The sequence below is a fragment of the Salmo salar genome, chromosome 13, assembly GCF_965601325.2.
Source record: "Salmo salar chromosome 13, fSalSal1, whole genome shotgun sequence".
In the NCBI taxonomy this organism is placed as follows: Eukaryota; Metazoa; Chordata; class Actinopteri; order Salmoniformes; family Salmonidae; genus Salmo; species Salmo salar.
Genome location: NC_138303.1, coordinates 12,551,465 through 12,575,834, shown reverse-complemented (window position 1 = coordinate 12,575,834; position 24,370 = coordinate 12,551,465). Strand labels below are relative to the sequence as shown.

Sequence of the window (24,370 nt, the reverse complement as noted above, 5' to 3'; positions counted from 1 at the left end):
AAGGAAACACTTTGAAGTTTGTGGAAATGTGAAATAAATGTAGGAGAATATAACACATTAGATCTGGTAAAAGACAATACAAAGAAAAAAACATGCAGTTTTTTTGTATTTGTTTTGTACTATCATCTTTGAAATGCAAGAGAAATGCCATAATGTATTATTCCAGTCCAGGCGCAATTTAGATTTCTGTATCTGCAAAGTTTTAGATTGATCCAATGAAACATTGCATTTCTGTTAAAAGTTTGTAACAAGACTGTCCAAATGTGCCTAATTGGTGTATGAATAACTTTTCAAGTTAATAACTGTGCACTTTCCTCAAACAATAGCATGGTATTCTTTCACTAATAGTTACTGTAAATTGGGCAGTGCAGTTAGATTAACAAGAATGTAAGCTTTCTGCCAATATCAGATATGTCTATGTCCTAGGACATTTTCTCATTACTTACAACCTCATGCTAATCGGGTTAGCCTATGTTAACTCAACCGTCCCGCTGGGGACCCACCGATTCTGTAGAGGTTTTAAACGTCTACTGTCTGGGTGAGTCACTACCCTTCATAGTGGGTTATAACACCAGTTCAACCCTCTACAGACTGGGTGAGTCACTACCCTGCACTGTCTGTGTAACTTTAACCATTATGGTGGCTTATTACACCAGCTTAAACATGCTGTACATTGTCTATAGGAGTGACTACCCATCATGGTGTCCATATTCCTATAGCTTCAGACTCACAAGGATGGGTCTCAGTGTCACTCGGACTTGTAGTTGGAGGGTGTCCTAATATGGCCTTCAGACATAGGTGGTGTGTGGGTTTCAAGTTTGGGGAAGCTAATTTCCACCACAAAAATGCACTTAATAGTAAAGCATTCCATGCATTCCTCACATTTGCAAACTTGTGTAAGATGGCCTAATATTCCTAATGTGAATAATAAATTGAATAGTCATAATTTAGGCTAATAATATAACTCAATCACAGTTTGCAAAAAATACTGTTCAATGCAGCGTGTAGTGGCATAGAGAAAGCCTAGGCTATGTCGGATACATTTTTTCTCCTTTTTTTGCACAGGAAAATGTTGGTGTCACCCCCTAATCTGTTTCACCTGTCTTTGTGATTGTTTCCACCCCCCTCCAGGTGTCGCCCATCTTCCCCATTATACCCTGTGTATTTGTACCTGTGTTCTCTGTCTGTTGCCAGTTCGTTTTGTTCGTCAAGCCTACCAGCATTTTCCCCCTTGTTCCTGTCTTTGCTATAGTTCTATTTGCTTGTTTCCCGGTTTTGACCATTCCTGCCTGCCCTGACCCTGCCTGCCGTCCTGTAACTTTGCCCCAGCTATCTGGATTACTGACCTCTGCCTGACCTGAGCCTGCCTGCCGTCCTGTACCTTTTCCCCACCAGGCTCACCAGCAGGAGCGAGTACTCTGGTGGGACATATGGGGAATTTTTCTCCTTCCCTTACTCGCACCCCTTTTCATGACATTTTGCTGTGGGGGAACCAGTTGAGATCGCTTCGGGTCCTCATCAAATCTGGAACCGATGAGAGCTTTTTGGATTCTACCCTGGCTTCCGAGCTGGTCATCCCCACTCAGCCCGCTCCATTCCCATGGATGTTAGAGCACTGGGCGGGCGCTCTATAGGCCGGCTCACCCACAACACCACTCCCATCAACCTACATGTGTCAGTGAACCACAGCGAGGCTATCCAGTTCCTGCTCATTAAGTCTCTTCATATTCCCGTGGTATTGGGATTCTCCTGGCTCCAGCAACACAATCCCCTCATTAACTGGTCTACTGGTGCTATCATGGGCTGGAGCCTGTTCTGCTATGCCCATTGCCTGAAGTCAGCACAACCTGCCTCAGGATGTTTTCCTGGGGGCTTGGAAGTCACCCCGGACCTCTCCGCCATTCCCACAGAGTACCAGGACCTCCAGGAGGTGTTCAACAAGGCCCAGGTCACTTCGCTTATGACTGTGGGATTGACCTGCTCCCTAGCACGACTCCGCCACGGGGACGACGGTACTCTCTGTCGGGATCAGAGACCAAGGTGATGGAGACCTACATTGGGGACTCCCTAGCTGCAGGATTCATACAACCTTCTTATTCGTGCATCAACTACCGGGGTCTTAACGACATAACGGTGAAGAACCACAACCCACTACCCCTCATCTCCTCGGCCATTCGAGCCGCTCCAGGGTGCCACCGTGTTTTCCAAGCTGGGTCTACGGAACACCTACCACCTGGTGCAGATATGGGAAGGAGACGAGTGAAAGACCGCCTTCAACAAGGCCAGCGGTCACTACGAGTATCTGGTCATGTCATTTGGCCTTACCAACACGCTGCTGTATTCCAGGCTCTGATCAATGATGTTCTCTGCGACATGTTGAAACGGTTCGTCTTTGACTACCTTGATGATGTCCTCATCTTCTCCCCCTCCACCCAAGAACATGTGCTCTATGTCTGACAGGTTCCCCAAAGCCTCCTGGAGAACCAGCTATTTGTAAAAGCAGAGAGTGCGAGTTCCATTGCTCCACCATCCCTTTTCATGGTTACATCAACGCTGAAGGGAGTGTACAAATGGATCCCGGGAAGGTGAGAGTGGTGGTGAATTAGCCCCATCCTACTTCCAGGGTACAGCTGCAACGTTTCCTGGAGTTGGCCAACTACTATTGCCACTTTACCGGGGTTACAGCACCCTAGCTTCCCCTCTGTCAGCACTCACCTTGCCCAAGGTTCCGTTGACGTGGTCTCCAGCTGCTGACCGGGCGTTCCGGGACCTCAAGCATCGATTCACCACAGCTCCCATCTTGGTTCATCCTGACCCATCCCGTCAGTTCATGGTGGAGGCCAATGCTTTGGATGTCGGAGTGGGGACTGTCCTGTCCCAGCGTTCTGCCCTGGACCTCATGCTACATCCCTGCGCCTTCTTCTCCCATCGCCTTAACGCCATGGAAAAGAACTATGATGTGGAGAATCGTGAGCTTCTCACGGTGAAGATGGCATTGGAGGAATGGAGGCATTGGCTGGAGGGGGCAGAACATCCGTTCATCGTGTGGACTGACCACAAGAACCTGGAGTATCTCTACACCGCCAAGCGCCTAAACTCCAGGCAAGCCAGATGGGTGCTACTGTTCACACAGTTCAACTTCTCCCTCTCGTACCAGCTGGGATCTAAGAATGTCAAGCAGGATGCACTGTCCCGCTGCTATAGCCCCACGACTATGATCCCTGAACCTGAGACCATCTTTTCCACTTTGTGCCTGGCGATGGCACTCAGCTGGGGAATAGGGAAGCAGGTCCGTGAGGTGCAGCGTTCCCAGCCGGACCCCGGAGGGAGGGCCTGATAACCGGATGTTCATTCCTGACGCCATCCGCTGCGCGGTCCTTGAGTGGGCCCACTCATCCAGGCTTGCCTGCCACCCGGGCTCCCATCAGACCCTGGTCTTTGTGCGACAGTGCTTTTGGTGGCCTACCATGGTCTTTGATGTGTACGCATTCGTCCCTGCTTGCATGGTTTGTTCACAGAACAAGACTCCTGGGCAAGCTCCGGCTGGTCTCCTCCAACCTCTGCCTGTCCCGCACCGTCCCTGGTCTCACATCTCCCTGGACTTTGTCATGGGTCTTCCCCCATCTGATGGCAGCACCGCCATCCTGACCGTGGTGGATAGGTTTTCTAAAGTCGCCCACATCATTCCTCTCCCCAAACTACACTCTGCCAAAGAGACGGCCCAGCCCATGGTGCAGCACGTCTTCCGGATCCATGGACTACCAGTAGGTCCTCAGTTCGGGGTCCTCAGTTCTCGTCTCAGCTCTGGAAGGCGTTCTGCACCCTCATTGGGTCGTCGACCAGCCTGTCCTCCGGGTTCCACCCCCAATCCAACGGCCAGTCGGAGCGAGCCAAGCAGGACCTATAGACTATTCTGCGCTGCCTGTTCTTCGCCAACCCCACCACCTGGAGTCAGCAGCTTGTGTGGGTAGAATATGCCCGCAACACCCTTCCCTGCCACGGGCCTTTCTCCTTTTGAGTGTTCCCTGGGGTATCAGCCCCGCTCTTCCCTGAGCAGGAAGAAGAGGTTGGCATACCTTCTCCCCAGATGTTTGTCCACCGCTGTAGTCGTACCTGGAGGAGTGCCCGGTCGGGCCTCCTCAAGACCATCTCCAGGTATCGACAACAAGCGGATCGCCACCGGACCCCGGCTCCCCGTTATCTTCTCAGTCAGAAGGTATGGCTGTCCACCCGGGATCTGCCCCTCTGGGTGGAATCCCGGAAACTCTCCCCCCAGTTTATCAGCCCATTCCCCATCTCCAATATCATTTGCCCCTCTGCTGTTCGTCTTCTGTTGTCCCATACCCTTCTTATACATCCTACCTTTCATGTATCCAGAGTTAAACCCATGTCTCACAGCCCTTTGTCTCCTGTTTCCAGGCCCACCCCTCTCCCTCGTCTCATCGACGGCCAACCCATATACACGGAGAGGTGTCTCCTGAAGGTTCGAACTGGGGGCAGGGGGTTCCAGTACCTGGTTGACTGGGAGGGTTATGGCCCAGAGGAGAGGTGCTAGGTCCCCGCCAGGGCAATCCTGGACCCAGGCCTCATCGCGGATTTCCAACGCCGACACCCCGGTCAACCAGGTAGGATGCCAAGTGGCACCCCTGGGGGGGGGTACTGTCACACCCTGATCTGTTTCATCTGTCTTTGTAATTGTCTCCACCCCCCTCCAGGTGTCGCCCATCTTCCCCATTTCCCCCTGTATATTTATACATGTGTTCTCTTCTCTGTTTGTCTGCTGCCAGTTCGTTTTGTTCGTCAAGCCTACCAGTGTTTTTCCCTTGCTCCTGTCTTTGCTATAGTTCCTGTTTTCTTGTTTCCCGGTTTTGACCATTACTGCCTGCCCTGACCCTGAGCCTGCCTGCCGTCCTGTACCTTTGCCCCACCTATCTGGATAACTGACCTCTGCCTGCCCTTGACCTGTCCTTTTGCCTGCCCCTGTTTGTTCAAATAATACACATTTGTTACTTCATCACTGTCTGCACCTGGGTCTTACCTTAAACATGATAGTTGGCCTTTTTAAACACATTTCATGCAATTTTACTACACTATATATGACTGGATACATTAGCAGAGTAACCTACTCTGCTGACACTGACAAACAGATCAATAAAAACAAAATTGTCTGATCCATATAATCGACCTATGAAAACGGGAGGCACAAATACAATATGGCGTCCATCTAACCTGGAGGAATGTCACGGATCCCTCCGGAACTGTCATTACGCACATCTGGCCCTTATTCCATTTGATTGGTAATTATATAAGTGTGCCCTTTGTTAACCATTGTCCTGTCGATTATTGTTCCAATGTCGGTTGGTCATGTGAGTACCTGTGCTGTGTTTTGGCTTTCGTGCCACCTGGATTGTGCAGATGATTATGGGTCTCGTCCCGTGTGGTATCATTGTGTGATTGTGTATTTATTCGAGGTACTCCTCGCTCTTTTGTTTGGGTTTCTACCCTGTGTTGTGTATACGTGTTTGTTTGGTCTTCGTCCCCGTGCCCTTACATGGCACGCTGTAATTTGGGTAATTAAAAATCCCTATTACGCATTCCTGTGCCTGTCTCCCTATCCATTTATGCCAACGTGACAAAGAAGAAATTATTGTCCAAAAACAAACAAAAGTGGAACTGACCCAAAGATAAAGACAGTGAATATGCAAACTCACTGGGGATAGGGCCAATAATCTCTACTTGTGCAAATAAGATCTGCTACTGTTCGCTCAATTAAGTTGAGAATTTTGAAAACTAAAATACAGTTTGGAGTCTTTGTATTGTAATCTCTTTACAATAATAGCCATTTTCTTTTCAAACGTTTTTTCCGCAATGTTTTTAAATATTGTGATATGCCATGGCTGGGTCTCTCTGCTTTTCACTGACAGTCGCAACTCAACAATCATTTATTTTATTTATTTTTTATTTTATTTATTTTTTATGATCCTCTGTGGCTAAATCATGCTTTCTGGTATAGTAGTCTATTTGGAATTATTTTATTTACTTCTGTATAGACAGGAGTAAGCTAATTAGGCTGCATAATTTTGCGCAATTTAATTCAACTTACTTTAGGGAAATCTTAGCTTCACTTACTTAGCCTTATGGATGCACTGCCTATGCCTCCTAATCAATTATAATAACTGCCTTTAACATTCATGAGAACATTCCCAGCATCGTAAATAACCATGTAAAAGAAGAATATTTAAAACCAAACACCAGCCAGCCCTTGTAACAGCCAGCCACTGTTACAGCAAACAGCACCCCAAAATGGCGAGAATCAAAGTTGTGACCATATGTTGAAAATATTCAGATTGTATGCAACAGCTGTGAATTGCTTATTAACTAGGGACTTCCACCAAACTGCCAATTAGCTAAGATCCCTCACACTGAAACGGCCCCTATAACCTCCTACCTTAATTCTATTGCATTATTTATTGTACATCAATGCCAGAACACTTGGCATATTTGACAGAGGAATTTCTTATTTGAGTTGTGTTGATTATTTATGCAAATGTTTGAGTTGTTATTTCCTCAGCATAGGTCAAGGACTAAGTTAAAGACATTGTGTGAAAATGTTTTCTTTCTCTTAGCCACATAGTGAAATAATACTCTTTCTGACCAGCAGCAGCTTATAAGAGTCTCTTTTGAATTAAAAACATACACTAAATATACAAACATTATGAACACCTGCTCTTTCCATGACATACTGTAGACTGACCAGGTGAATCCAGGTGAAAGCTATTATTGATGTAATTTGTTAAATCCACTTCAATTAGTGTAGATGAAGGGGAGGAGACAGGTTAAATAAGGATTTTTAAGCCTTGAGACAATTGACACATGGGTGCCATCCAGAGGGTGAAAAGCGCCTTTGAAAAGGGTATGGTAGTAGGTGCCAGGCGCACCAATTTGTGTCAAGAACTGCAACGCTGCTGGGTTTTTCACGCTCAACAGTTTCCCGTGTGTATCAAGAATGGTCCTCCACCCAAAGGATATCCAGCCAACTTGATACAACTGTGGGAAGCATTGGCGTCAACACGGGCCAGCATCCCTGTGGAACACTTTCAACACCTTGTAGAGTCCATTCCCTGACGAATTAAGGCTATTCTGCAGGCAAAATGAATAAATATATTTTTTAAATTGAGCCTTTATTTAACTAGGCAAGTTAGTTAAGAACAAATTCTTAACTGGGGGTTCAACTCAATATTAGGAAGGTGCTCTTAATGTTTGGTATACTCAGTGTATTTACTTGACATCGCTATCTGCTAATTATAAATGAAAAAAAAACAAAAAAAAACATTGAAATATCATGAAAGCATTATGAGGGGGGTCAATCTCACCATCAAACTCAGCTTGGCCGACTCCAACAATGATGATAGACATTGGAAGCTTAGCAGCCTGCGGAGAACAAACACAGTGATGAACAAAGAAGTAGATGTGATATTGTCAACATTCTGACAAGGTGTTTTTGAGTTCTTACGTGGGCAAAAGCTTTAGTCATTAAACGTTCATACCGGTAGTTGTCTTTGTTTAGTGTATTTTGCAAAATTAAAACAATTGATCCCAAAAAAGATTCTGAATAGGACTGATCAAAAATATTTAAAAAATCAGTCACAAACCAATCTGACACCCTCAAACAAAGCAGTTGATCACTATTCAAACTGTGTATATTGACATTGGGTTTATTCAGTGACACAGTAGCAGTGCTACTTCTTTCACAACAGTATACACCAGTCTGCTAATCCAGTCGCACAGGGCAGCAAGACACAAGGAGACCATTGGACGAAAGACAAATAAATGTGCATTGCACAGACAAGATAACCAAAACACTGCATTTGCTGCCAATTCCCTGCTTGCTGCTTGCTGTTCAGCTCAGCTCTAGTTGAACAATCAGTCTGGGGAAATGATTCAGAATTGCAAAAAACTCAAAACGATTTGTCCATATCCAGCCGAATTCTCTGGAGGTTGAGAAATAAATTCTCTTTAGCCATGTGTGGATGTATTGCTGCCACAAGGAATATCAGTTTTACAGTAGACAATTTTAAAAGTAAAAGATTTGAGTCAGTCATGGAATATTTTGTCCAGGCAAACTACTACAGTATAGCCAACGTAATAGTAAACGATAGAATATACAAAATAGCATAGGATATTGTCTACAGTGTTAATACAATGTGTTCTGTAGAGAGCAAGTACAGAGGAGGAGAACATAGCACAGCAAAAATGCTTACAGTACATCTCTCCTCCCAACAGTGAAATACACTTACACCATCTCTTATTTAGGATGCCTGGTAAAGCAGCTTAGTAAATGTCAGGGGCGCTACTTTCACTGGGGATGGGGGGTATGGGGATGGGGGGTATCCCCCCCGACATTCTGAAATTGCATTTTTGTCCCCCCCAGTTTTATCATGTGATACAAAACGAGGCAGCGGTGTACTTTAGGACCATGCGAATACCTCCGAAACCAGAGTTCCGCGCCCCTGGGAAACGTACCGTAAGCGATCAAAAAAGCTGGTGCTTTAAACCAGCTAATGATGAACTGGTGCTTTAAACCAGCTAATGATGAACTGGTGCTTTAAACCAGCTAATGATGAACTGCTGCTTTAAACCAGCTAATGATGAACTGGTGCTTTAAACCAGCTAAAGATGAACTGTTGCTTTAAACCAGCTAATGATGAACTGGTGCTTTAAACCAGCTAATGATGAACTGGTGCTTTAAACCAGCTAATGATGAACTGGTGCTTTAAACCAGCTAATGATGAACTGGTGCTTTAAACCAGCTAATGATGAACTGGTGCTTTAAACCAGCTAATGATGAACTGGTGCTTTCGAAGCGAAAGACGATGTGCCTGAGCTGGCATCAATGATCTAACATGCCCTGCACTGTACACTGTAAATCTTACTCTGCTTATCTGAACTGTGTCTCTATTCCACTACATCAACATAATAGGACCAATCTATGATTTATCCTCCTGCCACCACCACCCAAAGTTCGATGCTGCAATATGTTATATTGGGAGTTATACGGTAAAAGCTCTGTGGTATGAATTAATGATAAATGTCTGTGTTGAAAACACATTCGGATGCGGAGAAGATGCAGGGTGTGTGTGTGTGTGTGTGTGTGTGTGTGTGTGTGTGTGTGTGCGCGCATATATGTGTGCTCTTTCTCTCGTTCTCTCTCTGGTTCTCTCTCTGGTTCTCTCTCTCGTTGTTCTTTCACTCTCTCTCACACTGAAACTAACATATTTTTCTATTTAATCAACACACCTGTATCAATAAACGCCACATCATATTTTCACTAAGACTGAACCACAAACATACATTATTTAGTCGACACTGTTAGTAACTTTACTTCTAACCCAGGGGATCCTACTCCAGCAAGCTGTTTAAATACCATCTATTTTTGCACTGCAAAAATAATTGCAAACCCAACAACTTTGAATAGTTTCATCTCTACCTGTCCCTGGCTGTAATAGTATTTTCCGGCCTGCAGAAGCAAACCTGGAAGTTTCTAAAATCTTTAAAATATTCATGAATTTTATTCCAACCATCCTCTGCATGACAAACCAGTCAGTGAGGCAGCCCCTCCCCCACCCTCCCCTGTGTCATGGGTATAAACTGCCAATACATTGACCGTGTTCCAAATGGAAGACTATTCCATATGTAGTGCACTAGTTTTAAGCAGGGTTCATAGGGCTCTGGTCAAAAGTAGTGCACTAAATAAGGAATATGGTGCACTTTGAGACATAGATATGCAGTGATGTAATAGTGGCCCAAATTAATTATGGGCCATGGGGATTCTGCTGTTCTGTCCTGACAGAAAAGGAAGAGAGTAGGCACTCCTGTATAAACCACTGCCCTTAGTGGACAGTTAAGTTAAGGAGAGATCTGTGAAACATCAAAGACAGGGGTTGGAGCTAATATTTAGCCCAAAGGCTGGCCTGGTAAACGGGCAGACGAGTGGGGGACTGGAGGGTAAGGTGGACTCCATAGAGATATGCAAAACTAAATCAGCAGGACAGTATGGACGAGTTCAAAGAAAACAATTGGAGAAAACAACTGATATCGGCAAAAGATTCAACTCCAAATAAACAAGTAATTCAGTCCTTTGTCCCTGTGTTAAGTGATAGTGACAGTGATTCTAGTTGATAGGACTGTAAATGCAATGGCAGGACACAGAAAGCAGGGCCAAGGCAGCAGGTTAGAAGGCTTAGTTGAGTCAGTTGAAGTTGGTTAGAGGTAGAGGCTTGGCTGATACAGGATAGAAGACTTGGCTGAGGCAGGTTAGAGGTAGAGGATTGCCTGAGGCAGGTTGAAAAGTTGAGACAGGTTTAAAGTCTTGGTGGATGCAGGTTGGAAGGCTGAGGCAGGTTCGAAGGCTTGGCTCAGTTGAGGCAGGTTAGAAGGCTTGGCTCAGTTGAGGCAGGTTAGAAGGCTTGGCGGATGCAGGATAGAGCAGCAGACAAGATCTTAAAAGGAAGGTGTGGCTGTTCTAATGGTTTGACTAACAGTCGCAAATTCCCTTTAAACCCAGTCTGCTGTGAGGTCAGAGGTCATCAGAGGTCAGGATGCCGTGCTGCTCCCCCATTGGACAGTAGACACACTCTGTGTATTCCCACGGCCAGAGATACAAAGTGGATTCAAGGGGCTTTTCATGAACAAACAAACCATTTTAGAAGCCCACAAGCAAGCGTTAATGTAAAGTACAGCGCTATTATAAACTTATTGATGTTCATATATACAAAACATTAAATTGGGTTAAACAAAAATAAAAGAACATCCAAACAACAGTGAAACAACTTGAGCAGACAATAGAACTGAACATCGGCCTACTTCTTCAAATAAAGTGACCCTGAAGAGAATGTCTCAAAGCAGCAGAAAAACATACATTGACTTTGGCCTGGAGCTATCTGAGGTAACAAGGCAGAGGTGCTATAGTGAGTTACAGTAAAAGCACCCGTAAAGCAGAGAGGGAGAGAAAGAGGGAGAAAGAAAGAGAGAGAGAGAGACAGGGAGACAGAGGGCAAAGGGGGATTATGGGTAATGGGAACATCCAGCAGACCACTCACGTTGACGATGGCCTCCTTGGTCTGGGCCATGTCTGATATGACTCCATCTGTGATGATGAGCAAGACAAAGTACTGGGAACCGTCTTGTACGGCCGCTGCATACCTGGGAGAGAACAGAGCCACAACAAGTTAGGGGCTCAAAGATAAGATAAGAATTGCCCCCTTCCAATACTGATGATGACATACCGGGACATTATAGAAGTCATTGGAGCAGTAGATATTCAGTAACATAATGCAGGGCTCGACTAAATTGGTTGCGCTGAAGATCTGCGCTGCAGATTGACATTAAAAGGGATACTTTCGGGATTTTGGTAATGAGGCCCTTTAATCTATACTGAACAAAAATATGAACGCAACATGCAACAATTTCAAAGATTTTACTGAGTTACAGTTCATATAAGGAAATCAGTGAATTGAATATACATTCATTAGGCCCTAATCTATGGATTTCACACGACTGGGAATACAGATATGTGTCTGCTGGTCACAGATACCTTAAAAAAAAGGTACGGGCGTGGATCAGAAAACCAGTCAGTATCTGCTGTGACCACCATTTGCCTCATGCAGCGCGACACATCTCCTTCACAAAGAGTTGATCAGGCTGTTGATTGTGGCCTGTGCAATGTTGCTCCATTCCTCTTCAACGGCGGTGCGAAGTTGTTGGATATTGGCGGAAACTGGAACACGGTGTCGTACAGGTCGATCCAGAGCATCCCAAACATGCTATATCGGTGACATGTCTTGTTAGTATGCAGGCCATGAAAGAACTGGGGCGTTTTCAGCTTCCAGGAATTGTGTACAGTTCCTTGCGACATGAGGCTGTGTATTATCATGCTAAAACATGAGGTGATTGCGGCGGATGAATAGCACGACAATGGGCCTCAGGATCTCATCACGGTATCTCTGTGCATTGAAATTGCCATCGATAAAATGCAATTGTGTTCATTGTCCATAGCTTATGCCTGCACATACCATAACCAGCAAACCGCTCGCCCGTATGACGCCATACACGTGGTCTGCGGTTGTGAGGCCGGTTGGACGTAATGACAAATTCTCTAAAACGACATTGGTGGCAGCTTATGGTAGAGAAATTAAATCTAATTCTCTGGCAACAGCTCTGGTGGACATTCCTGCAGTCAGTATGCCAATTCCACGCTCCCTCAAAATTTGAGACATATGTGGCATTGTGTTGTGTGAAAAAACTGCACATTTTAGAGTGGCCTTTTATTGTCCCCAGCACAAGGTGCACCTTTTTATTGATCATGCTGTTTAATCAGCTTCTTGATATGCCAGGTGAATGGATTATCTTGGCAAAACGTGTGCACAAAATTTGTGAGAAATAAGAAATGCTTTTTTGCGCATAACATTTCTGGGATCTATTTCAGCTCATGAAACATAGTACAAACACTTTACATGTTGCGTTTAATACTTTTGTTCAATGTAAATCGCACTACAACGGGGATCTTCAGTGCTACGGATCGATGCGGTAAAGAGATCCATCGAACTCGACCAAAACAATGAAAATGCCATGGCAACACCACTCACACGTACCCCGTGGGGTAAAGATTCAGAATCTCCTCATTGCCCCACATCAAAATTGTTCATACAGTACAGATGTAGGATCTTATTTTGAGCCAGTTTGCTACAGCAATGTGGATAATAATGGAATGGACATTTTTTGTAGGGGTTGATGCATTTTTCTTAGGAAAATTAAGTCAATGTGGAAATTACAAACCTATTTAAACCTCAAATACACTGCATATTTTTGAAAGTTAATTTTAAGTTCTCCTGCAACAGGGGGATCAAATTAAGATCCTATATCTGTATGTGTATATCACACTATGTTGAGGTAAAAATCGGAGTATAATGCTTGTTTTGATGTCAACCCCATCGTCACCAATGAACTGCATTACACTTAAACATTTCTTCAACTTCCACCACCGATTTCTATATGGCTAGCTATGCGTACCAGCTTATACGAACGTGAGTTAGCATTTAGAAGACATTTTTTTCTAACCCTGAAAAGGACTATTTGTAAATATTATGCAGTGAAAAAACAGCCAAATATATCCAAATCGGATTTTAGTAACCAGATTGTGGGCCTGTTAGAACACAAAAATCATCACGAATTTGACGAATATCCACTTTGTAAAATCAGATTATTTCTAATGTGCGCCACGGTCTGCTTTCCAATGACCTCTTTACCGCATGTATGAATCGAGCCCTAAAAGCTGATCTCTAACTCTGACCTGTCAAAGACACACACACACACACACACACACACACACACACACACACACACACACACACACACACACACACACACACACACACACACACACACACACACACACACACACACACACACACACACACACTGTGTCTTCTAGATCTCTGAGGCCCAGTGCTTGTGAAGAGCCACATCATAGTCTCAGCAGTGTTCTGTATGTACGTGACCTAGATTCCATCACCCATCCCTAGCTGTCCATAACATGAATCATTTACTTATGTGTTTAGAATTGCAAATCGCTGTATTTCTTTATTCTTTTTAGAGTTATTATTGATTGGCAGGTAGGCTCATGATTTGACCAGGGGCTGTGTATATTAAGCCTCTCAGAGGCTAGGATCAGCTCCCTCCTGTCCATGTAATCTGATTAATTTACATTTACATTTTTAGTCATTTAGCAGACACTCTTATCCAGAGCAACTTACAGTAGTGAATGCATACATTTCATAAAACATTTTCTCCGTACTGGTCCCCTGTGGGAATCGAACCCACAACCCTGGTGTTGCAAACACCATGCTCTACCAACTGATTCATTATGATCTAGGATCAGCTCCCTCCTGTCCATGTAATCTGATTCATTATAATCTAGGATCAGCATTCTCCTGTCCATGTAATCTGATTCATTATGATCTAGGATCAGGTCCACCTCTCCATGTAATCTGATTCATTATGATCTAGGATCAGCTCCCTCCTGTCCATGTAATCTGATTCATTATAATCTAGGATCAGGTCCCTCCTCTCCATGTAATCTGATTCATTATGATCTAGGATCAGGTCCCCCCTCTCCATGTAATCTGATTCATTATGATCTAGGATCAGTTCCCTCCTGTCCATGTAATCTGATTCATTATGATCTAGGATAAGCTTCCTCCTGTCCATGTAATCTGATTCATTATGATCTAGGATCAGCTCCCTCCTGTCCATGTAATCTGATTCATTATGATCTAGGATCAGCTCCCTCCTGTCCATGTAATCTGATTCATTATGATCTAGGATCAGCTCCCTCCTGTCCATGTAATCTGATTCATTATGATCTAGGATCAGCTCCCTCCTGTCCATGTAATCTGATTCATTATGATCTAGGATCAGCTCCCTCCTGTCCATGTAATCTGATTCATTATGATCTCGGATCAGCTTCGTCCTGTCCATGTAATCTGATTCATTATAATCTAGGATCAGCATTCTCCTGTCCATGTAATCTGATTCATTATGATCTAGGATCAGGTCCACCTCTCCATGTAATCTGATTCATTATGATCTAGGATCAGCTCCCTCCTGTCCATGTAATCTGATTCATTATAATCTAGGATCAGGTCCCTCCTCTCCATGTAATCTGATTCATTATGATCTAGGATCAGGTCCCCCCTCTCCATGTAATCTGATTCATTATGATCTAGGATCAGTTCCCTCCTGTCCATGTAATCTGATTCATTATGATCTAGGATAAGCTTCCTCCTGTCCATGTAATCTGATTCATTATGATCTAGGATCAGCTCCCTCCTGTCCATGTAATCTGATTCATTATGATCTAGGATCAGCTCCCTCCTGTCCATGTAATCTGATTCATTATGATCTAGGATCAGCTCCCTCCTGTCCATGTAATCTGATTCATTATGATCTAGGATCAGCTCCCTCCTGTCCATGTAATCTGATTCATTATGATCTAGGATCAGCTCCCTCCTGTCCATGTAATCTGATTCATTATGATCTCGGATCAGCTTCGTCCTGTCCATGTAATCTGATTCATTATGATCTAGGATCAGGTCCACCTCTCCATGTAATCTGATTCATTATGATCTAGGATCAGCTCCCTCCTGTCCATGTAATCTGATTCATTATAATCTAGGATCAGGTCCCTCCTCTCCATGTAATCTGATTCATTATGATCTAGGATCAGGTCCCCCCTCTCCATGTAATCTGATTCATTATGATCTAGGATCAGTTCCCTCCTGTCCATGTAATCTGATTCATTATGATCTAGGATAAGCTTCCTCCTGTCCATGTAATCTGATTCATTATGATCTAGGATCAGCTCCCTCCTGTCCATGTAATCTGATTCATTATGATCTAGGATCAGCTCCCTCCTGTCCATGTAATCTGATTCATTATGATCTAGGATCAGCTCCCTCCTGTCCATGTAATCTGATTCATTATGATCTAGGATCAGCTCCCTCCTGTCCATGTAATCTGATTCATTATGATCTAGGATCAGCTCCCTCCTGTCCATGTAATCTGATTCATTATGATCTCGGATCAGCTTCGTCCTGTCCATGTAATCTGATTCATTATGATCTAGGATCAGCTCCCTCCTGTCCATGTAATCTGATTCATTATGATCTAGGATCAGCTCCCTCCTGTCCATGTAATCTGATTCATTATGATCTAAAAGGCAAAACTGATCCTAAATCAGCTCTCCTACTGTACTCTGATCCTGATCTTTTTATTGTGACTAGAGAAGAGGAGACAACAGTGACACATCCAAGTGCTCATTATGCCAAAGCTAAGGACGTTTTGACATTTCAGCTGGACCTCTGGGGGTTGTTGTTGAGCCCTTTCTCCTGCTTTCTAATTTAGCTTGTCAGATGATTGGCTCTCTGGAGTCTGAAGTTGACACTTTAATTAAAGACAAGGAGGGGTTCAGCATCAGAGGGATGGTGTGTGTCTGTGTGTGTGTGTGTGTCCGTGAGCGTGAGTGTGTGTGTGTGTGTTTGAGTGAGAGGAGGTCACACAAACACAGACTTGAGACATTACTGTTGTTTTGGAGATTAAAGGGACATCTAGCCTCATCAGGGCCACACACACACACACACACACACACACACACACACACACACACACACACACACACACACACACACACACACACACACACACACACACACACACACAGTTTTACTATCCTTGTGGGCACCAAAGAATTGATCACCATTCAAAATCATATTTTCCCTATCTTAACCCTAACCCTAAACCTCTACTGTAACTCAAACCCTAATTCTAACCTGAATTCTACCCCTAACCTAACCCCTAAGCCTAAAATAGCCGTTTTCCTTGTGGGGACCGTTGAAATGTCCCCACTTGTCTGAATTGTCTTTGTTTTACTATCCTTGTGAGGACTTCTGGTCCCCACAAGGATAGTAAAACCAAACACACACACACACACCCAACAACAACGTGGGTCCATGCACTCATTAGTCTGACCTGAGACTTGATCTCCACTTACATCTGTCACCACGGCAACAGTTGATTGTTTATTTCCTCTTCATTAAGTCACAACGCACCCATAAAACAACAGTTATTTACTGGGTTTACAGGCTCTAATGGCCTGTCTGATTCGTATCCAGCGTGGAGCTGAAGGTTGCCTGAAGGTTTGTTTTTCAACTGGCTTTATAACCAAGGTTGAGATAAGGTTGAATGATGATCATCAGCCTTGTGCGGTTGTTGAGATGTAGACAAGTGCCAGATCTGTTTATCCTGTTGCATAGCCGACTCCTAAACCCAGATCCCAGATCTGTTTGTGCTGTATGGTTAACTCCTATAGCCAGATCCCAGATCTGTTTGTGCTGTATAGCCGACTCCTATAGCCAGATCCCAGATCTGTTTATGCTCTATAGCCGACTCCTATAGCCAGCTCCCAGATCTGTTTGTGCTGTATGGTTAACTCCTATAGCCAGGTCCCAGATCTGTTTGTGCTGTATGGTTAACTCCTATAGCCAGCTCCCAGATCTGTTTGTGCTGTATAGCCGACTCCTATAGCCAGATCCCAGATCTGTTTATGCTCTATAGCCGATTCCTATAGCCAGATCCCAGATCTGTTTGTGCTGTATGGTTAACTCCTATAGCCAGGTCCCAGATCTGTTTGTGCTGTATGGTTAACTCCTATAGCCAGCTCCCAGATCTGTTTGTGCTGTATGGTTAACTAATATAGCCAGCTCCCAGATCTGTTTATGCTATATGGTTAACTCCTATAGCCAGGTCCCAGATCTGTTTGTGCTGTATGGTTAACTCCTATAGCCAGCTCCCAGATCTGTTTGTGCTTTATAGCCGACTCCTATAGCCAGGTCCCAGATCTGTTTGTGCTGTATGGTTAACTCCTATAGCCAGCTCCCAGATCTGTTTGTGCTGTATAGCCGACTCCTATAACCAGGTCCCAGATCTGTTTATGCTCTATAGGCGACTCCTATTGTAATGCCAAACAACAAGTATAGGATATGGTTAAGACGGTATAAAAATATCTGGAACCAGGATACCTCATGCCAATTAGTTGGCTTTACAACAGGAAACAGATCTGGGACTAGGCTAGTTGAGATTAGGGCCGGGACGATACCAATATCGTGATACTCGTTAGTATTGTGGCAAGGAAACTGACTAAAATGTAAAACGTAAAAGGAAACAAAACACAGCCCTAATGTTGGAAACTAACATCAGTATGATGTCATCCAGAGTCACATGTACAGATGTCTTCAGAAAGTATTCACACAACGCCCGACTTCTTCCACGTATGCTGTTGTTACAGCCTGAATTAAACATGGATTCAATTGACATTTTGTGTCACTTATCTACACACAATACCCTGCATCGCTGCATCACCGCTTGGTATGGCAATAGCACCGTCCTCGATCGCATGGCGCTACAGAGGGTTGTGCGGACAGCCCAGTACATCACTGAGGCCGAGCCCCCCGCCATCCAGGACCTCTACTGTATATCAGGCGGTGTGAGAAGAAGGCCCGGAAAATCGTCAAAGACCCCAACCTCCCCGAGCCATAGACTATTTTCTCTGCTGCCGCACGGCAAGAGGTACCGGTGCATCAGGTCTGACACCAACAGGCTCTTGAACAGCTTCTATCTCCAAGCAATACAACTGATAAATAGCTAACAAAATAGCCACATGGACTATCTGAGTTTACCTTGTATCTTTACTGACCTTTTATTTCAATCTTTGCAATGTCTCTATGCACACTCACAGGGCCCTACACACACTCACACACAGTCACTCCAACACTCACACACAGACACTCACTCCACCATCTGCTCACTTATACATCATTTGCACGTTCATTTATACTGACTTTACACACACCCACCAACCCACACTCACTCACTCACTCACTCACTCACTCACTCACTCACTCACTCACTCACTCACTCACTCACTCACTCACTCACTCACTCACTCACTCACTCACTCACTCACTCACTCACTCACTCACATACAAGCTGCTACTACTCTGTTTATCTTATATCCTGTTGCCTAGTCCCCTTACCCCTATACATACAGTGCATTCTGAAACTATTCAGTTGGACTTTTTCCACATTTTGTTACATTACAGTCTTATTCTAAAATGGATTAAATCGTTTTTTCCCCCTCATATTCTATATGTGTAGGGAAGTATTTAAACACTTGCTTAGGTCCGACCTCTGATCTTTCCAAGCATTTTTTATATGCTAAAACAGGATACAAATTGTAAGAAAAATAATGACAAAGCAAAAACTGTTTTTTAGATGTTATTTTTTTAAATAAATGAACTGAAATATCAGTTATGAGACATTTTACTCAGTACTTTGTTGAAACACCTTTGGCAGCGATTATGACGCTGTATTTGGGGAGTTTCTCCCACTCTTCTCTGCAGATCCTCTCAAGCTCTGTCAGGTTGGATGGGGAGCGTCACTGCACAGCTATTTTCAGGTCTCTCCAGAGATGTTAGATTGGGTTTAAGTCAGACCTCTGGTTGGTTCACTCGAGGACATTCAGAGAGTTGACCCGGAGCCACTCCTGCGTTGTCTTGGCTGTGTGCTTAAGGTCGTTGTTCTGATGGAAGGTGAACCATAGCCCCAGTCTGGGGTCCTGTGCGCTCTGAAGCAGGTTTTCATCAAGGATGTCGCTGTACTTTGCTCCGTTAATCTTTCCCTCAATTCTGACTAGTCTACCAGTCCCTGCCGCTGAAAAACATCCCCACAACATGATGCTGCCACCACCATGCTTTACCATAGGTATGGTGCCAGGTTTCCTCCAGATGTGAGGCTTGGCATTCAGGTCAAAGAGTTCAATCTTGGTTTCATCAGACCAGAGAATCTTGTTTCTCGTGGTCTGAGAATCCTTTAGGTGCCTTCTGGAAAACTCCAAGCAGGCTGTCATGTGCCAATTACTGAGGAGTGGCTTCTGTCTGGCCACTCGACCATAAAGGCCTGATTGGTGGAGTTCTGCATAAATGGTTGTCCAGGAAACAATTATTCGACAGTGGAAGAGTAAGTCAGCTGGCAAGGCATTTTAGTCATTTTCTAATAGGTAATAAGCAGAAATAAGGGAATACCATCTCTCATAGTAGTAGATGTGAGTTTATCTTTTAAACAATCCACTTATACACAGCTATTAGCTAACGTTAGCTAAAGCAAGCTATCTAGCCTGTTGCTGTTAAAATACAATAAATAATTTGTATTCTGAACTGGAATACACTGATTGACGCAAGATTATTTTAAAGACAAACACACTCACTCAGATCTGGGTTGCTCATCTACAGCAGGAAGCGGTCTCCTGCCTAGCTGAGAAAGCAGTAGATGTTCTGATCCAGTTTGGCACCTCATACGGTGCCTTCGGAAAGTATTCAGACCCCTTGACTTTTTCCACATTTTGTTAGGTTACAGCCTTATTCACCAAATTAATTACATTGTTTTTTCCCCTCATCAATCTGCACACAATAGCCAATAATGGCAAAGCAAAAACAGGTTTAGAATTTTTTGCTAATTTATAAAAATAAAAAAAACGGAAATATCACATTCACATAAGTATTCAGACCCTTTACTCAGTACTCTTTTGAAGCATCTTTTGGAGGGATTACAGGCTTGAGTCTTCTTGGGTACGACGCTCCAAGCTTGGCACACCTGTATTTGGGGAGTTTCTCCCATTCTCTGCAAATCCTCTCAAGCTCTGTGGTATTGTGTGTAGATTGCTGAGGATTTTTATTTATTTAATCCATTTTAGAATGAGTCTGTTTCGTAACAAAATGTGGAAAATGTCAGGAGGTCTGAGTACTTTCCATAAGGCACTGTACCCATGGCAGTGAGGGTACTCAACTCTGGCATACTTTAGAAACAAGTAAAGAAACAGACTCAGTGCTGAGCATGACCAGTGTTGCGCTGTCACTAACTGAGCCCAGAATAGACCTGCTTGTTGAAAACTTCAACCAGTCACACACCTCTCATTAGGACTGTGTGTTTTCTGGTCTACATCTGTGTGATGTGATCAATCAGTTTATTCCAGTTCAGAATAAAACGTTTTTATTTATTGTATTTTAACAGCAACAGTTCCAACCTAGACTTTTTTTCAACAATAATCTCATCAGTAAGATGTACAGTAGTCCTGATAATTTCTACAGTAAGATGTACAGTAGGCCTGATCATTTCTACAGTAAGATGTACAGTAGACCTGATCATTTCTACAGTAAGATGTACAGTAGGCCTGATCATTTCTACAGTAAGATGTACAGTAGGCCTGATCATTTCTATAGTAAGATGTACAGTAGGCCTGATCATTTCTACAGTAAGATGTACAGTAGGCCTGATCATTTCTACAGTAAGATGTACAGTAGGCCTGATCATTTCTATAGTAAGATGTACAGTAGGCCTGATCATTTCTACAGTAAGATGTACAGTAGGCCTGATAATTTTTCATCTGTACTGTTACTTAAGGTTGCACTATCAAACACTGAGCCTGTGTGTGTGTTCTGTTAGACATCTGTGTGATGTGATCAATCAGTTCAGAATTCCAAATATATATATATATATATTATACATACACTACCGTTCAAAAGTTTGGGGTCACTAGAAATGTCCTTGTTTTCCATGCAAACATACATGAAACGAGTTGCAAAATGAATAGGAAACATAGTCAAGATGTTCAGAAGGTTAAAAATAAAGATTTTTTATTTTTAATTGTGTCCCTCAAACTTTGCTTTCGTCAAAGAATCCTCCATTTGCAGCAATTACAGCCTTGCATTCTAGTTGTCAATTTGTTGAGGTAATCTGAAGAGATTTCACTCCATGCTTCCTGAAGCACCTGCCACATGTTGGATGGGCTGATGGGCACTTCTTGCGTACCATACGGTCAAGCTGCTCCCACAACAGCTCAGTAGGGTTGAGATCCGGTGCCTGTGCTGGCCACTCCATTATAGACAGAATACCAGCTGATTGCTTCTTCCCTAAATAGTTAATGCATAGTTTGGAGCTGTGCTTTGGGTTATTGTCATGTTGCAGGAGGAAATTGGCTCCAACTAAGCACTGTCCACAGGGTATGGCATGGTGTTGCAAAATTGAGTGATAGCCTTCCTTCTTCAAGATCCCTTTTACCCTGTACAAATCTCCCACTTTATCACCACCAAAGCACCCCCAGACCATCATATTGCCTCCACCATGCTTGACAGATGGCGTCAAGCACTCCTCCAGCATCTTTCCATTTTTTCTGCGTCTCATGAATGTTCTTCTTTGTGATCCGAACAACTCAAACTTAGATTTGTCTGTCCATAACACTTTTGCTTTTCTTTCAAAAACAAGGACTTTTGTAAGTGACCCCAAACTGTTGAATGGTGGTGTGTATATATATATATATATATATATATATATATATATATATATATATGGGTATTTAATTTAAGTGTTATTTGTCTATGTTGCATTTGTTCATTGGCATAAGTACAATGAAATGTACCGATATCTATATATAGTTGCATGTTTTCATAAGCTTAGGTCCCAGGAAAGACAGAATTTATAAATTGGGTCCCAGGCTGAAAAAGTTTAAGAAGCCCTGCCTTTGAGCATGGTGAAGTTATTAATTACACTTTGGATGGTGTATCAATACACCCAGTCACTACAAAGATACAGGCGTTGCCGGTGAGGAAGGAAACCGCTCAGGGAATTCACCATGAAGGGAAAGGGTGACTTTAAAACATTTACAGAGTGGTGGCTGCAGCATGCTATGGGTATGTGTGTCATTGGCAAGAACTGGGTAGTTTTTTTGTTGTTGATGAAAATAAATGGAATAGAGTTAAGCACAGGCAAAATCCTAGAGGAAAACCTGGTTCAGTCTGCTTCCAACAGACACTGGGAGACAAATGCACCTTTCAGCAGGACAATAACCTACAATTCAAGGCCAAATATACACTGGAGTTGCTTACCATAACAACATTGAATATTCCTGAGTGGCCTAGATACAGTTTCGACTTAAATCGACTTGAAAATCTATGGAAAGACTTGAAAATGGCTGTCTAGCAATGAACAACCACCAACTTGACAGAGCTTGAAGAATTTAGATAATAATAATGTGCAAGTATTGTACAATCCAGGTGTGCAAAGAGATTTAACCAGAATGAATTACAGCTTTAATCACTGCCAAAGATGATTCTAACATGTACTGACTCAGGGGTGTGAATACTTATGTAAATGTGATATTTCTGTATTTCATTTTCAATACATTTACAATTTAAATATATATTTTTTTCACTTTGTCATTATGGGTTATTGTGAGTAGATGGTTGAGAAAAAAAAACAATTTAATCAATTTTTAATTCAGGCTGTAACACAATAAAATGTGGAATAAATCAAGGTTTATGAATACTTTCTGAAGCTAAAGCACACAATATTTTTACATACAGCAGCTTAGGACCAAAGAGTTGGTCCTTTATCTCAGTATTATTTTAAACACCAGCAATGGTATTCTCTAGATTAGGATTAGCATATTTTATTCAATGACTCACTTTGCTACGTGGTTGACGACCGGAGCAAAGTTGGTTGGTCCGTAGAGTTGTACAGTCTTTAGACTCTGATGGTATGCTTCAAGAATCCCCTCCATTCCGTTGCAGTAGGGGTTCTCAATGTTGCCATTCTGTGAAGGAGAAAATACAAACATGTTACCTGAATTTTGAATGGTTCATTTCTGAGATATAACCAGGATAATATAGTGAGGGAATGTGAGTGTAAAGGCGTACGCATACATCGGTTCGGTTTGCTCCTAGCAGAATTCGGCTAGGCAAAGCGAACGTCTCTGCTCGCATACTCCCTAAAGACCTCGCTTGTAAAATGAGAAAAAAAATATTACTGTTTTTTGTCCCTCTTAAGCCACCGTAGCAACAACATCGCTAGTAACACTTCCTCAAATTAGTCTGAATTAATTAATCTAAGATAAATCAAGAAATCTGAAATTAATTTTGACATTTTTACTCAGGAGTGGCACAATTTTACATATAACTAAGATGTTGGGGCTTAAAAACAAAGTTGTCATTGTACGCTGATGATTCATGTTTTCTTTTAAATCCACAATTAGAATCCCTCCACAGCCTCAGAGAGGAGCTAGATACTTTTTCTAACCTCTCTGGATTAAAACCAAATTATGATACTATTGTACTATTTTACATATTGGATCACTAAAAAATAAAAAATTTACATAACCGTGTAGTTTAATAATAAAATGGTCTAACATACTCGGTATACATATCCCGAAAGAAAGAAATGATCTCACTTAAATACATTTTAATAAAAAGTTAGCAAAAATAGATAGGTTCCTTTCCATGGTAGCAAGATCTTGTCTATTTGTGGAAAAATCACCCTGATTAACTCTTTAGTCATATCACAGTTTACCTATTTGCTTATGGTTTGGCCTACACCTAGCAACCAGTTGTTTTTTTATTATATGAGCAAAAAATATTACATTTTATTTGGAATGGCAAGCCAGACAAAATTAAAAGGGCCTATTTATATAATGAATATGAATTTGGAGGGCAAAAATGATAAAATATTTAAGCATTAGACCTCTCACTAAAGGCTTCAGTCATACAAAAGTTATACTTTAATCCATTACATTACATTTAAGTCATTTAGCAGACGCTCTTATCCAGAGCGATTTACAAAATGGTGCATTCACCTTATGATATCCAGTGGAACAACCACTTTACAATAGTGCATCTAAATCTTTTAAGGGGGGGGTTAGAAGGATTACTTT

General features: G+C 42.9%; 1 protein-coding gene across 2 annotated transcripts in view; it reads right to left on the bottom strand.

The window, feature by feature from the left end:
• LOC106566415 (copine-5) overlaps positions 1-24,370 on the bottom strand; it is a 244,587-nt gene that overhangs the window by 9,529 nt on the left and 210,688 nt on the right. For both annotated transcript variants that reach the window (XM_045692915.2, XM_045692916.2), the window contains 3 exons: positions 23,130-23,257; positions 11,100-11,202; positions 7,374-7,431 (listed from right to left, as the gene is read on the bottom strand). In XM_045692915.2, the coding sequence (XP_045548871.1) occupies positions 7,374-7,431; positions 11,100-11,202; positions 23,130-23,257 (289 nt within the window). The remainder of the gene's footprint in view (positions 1-7,373; positions 7,432-11,099; positions 11,203-23,129; positions 23,258-24,370) is intronic.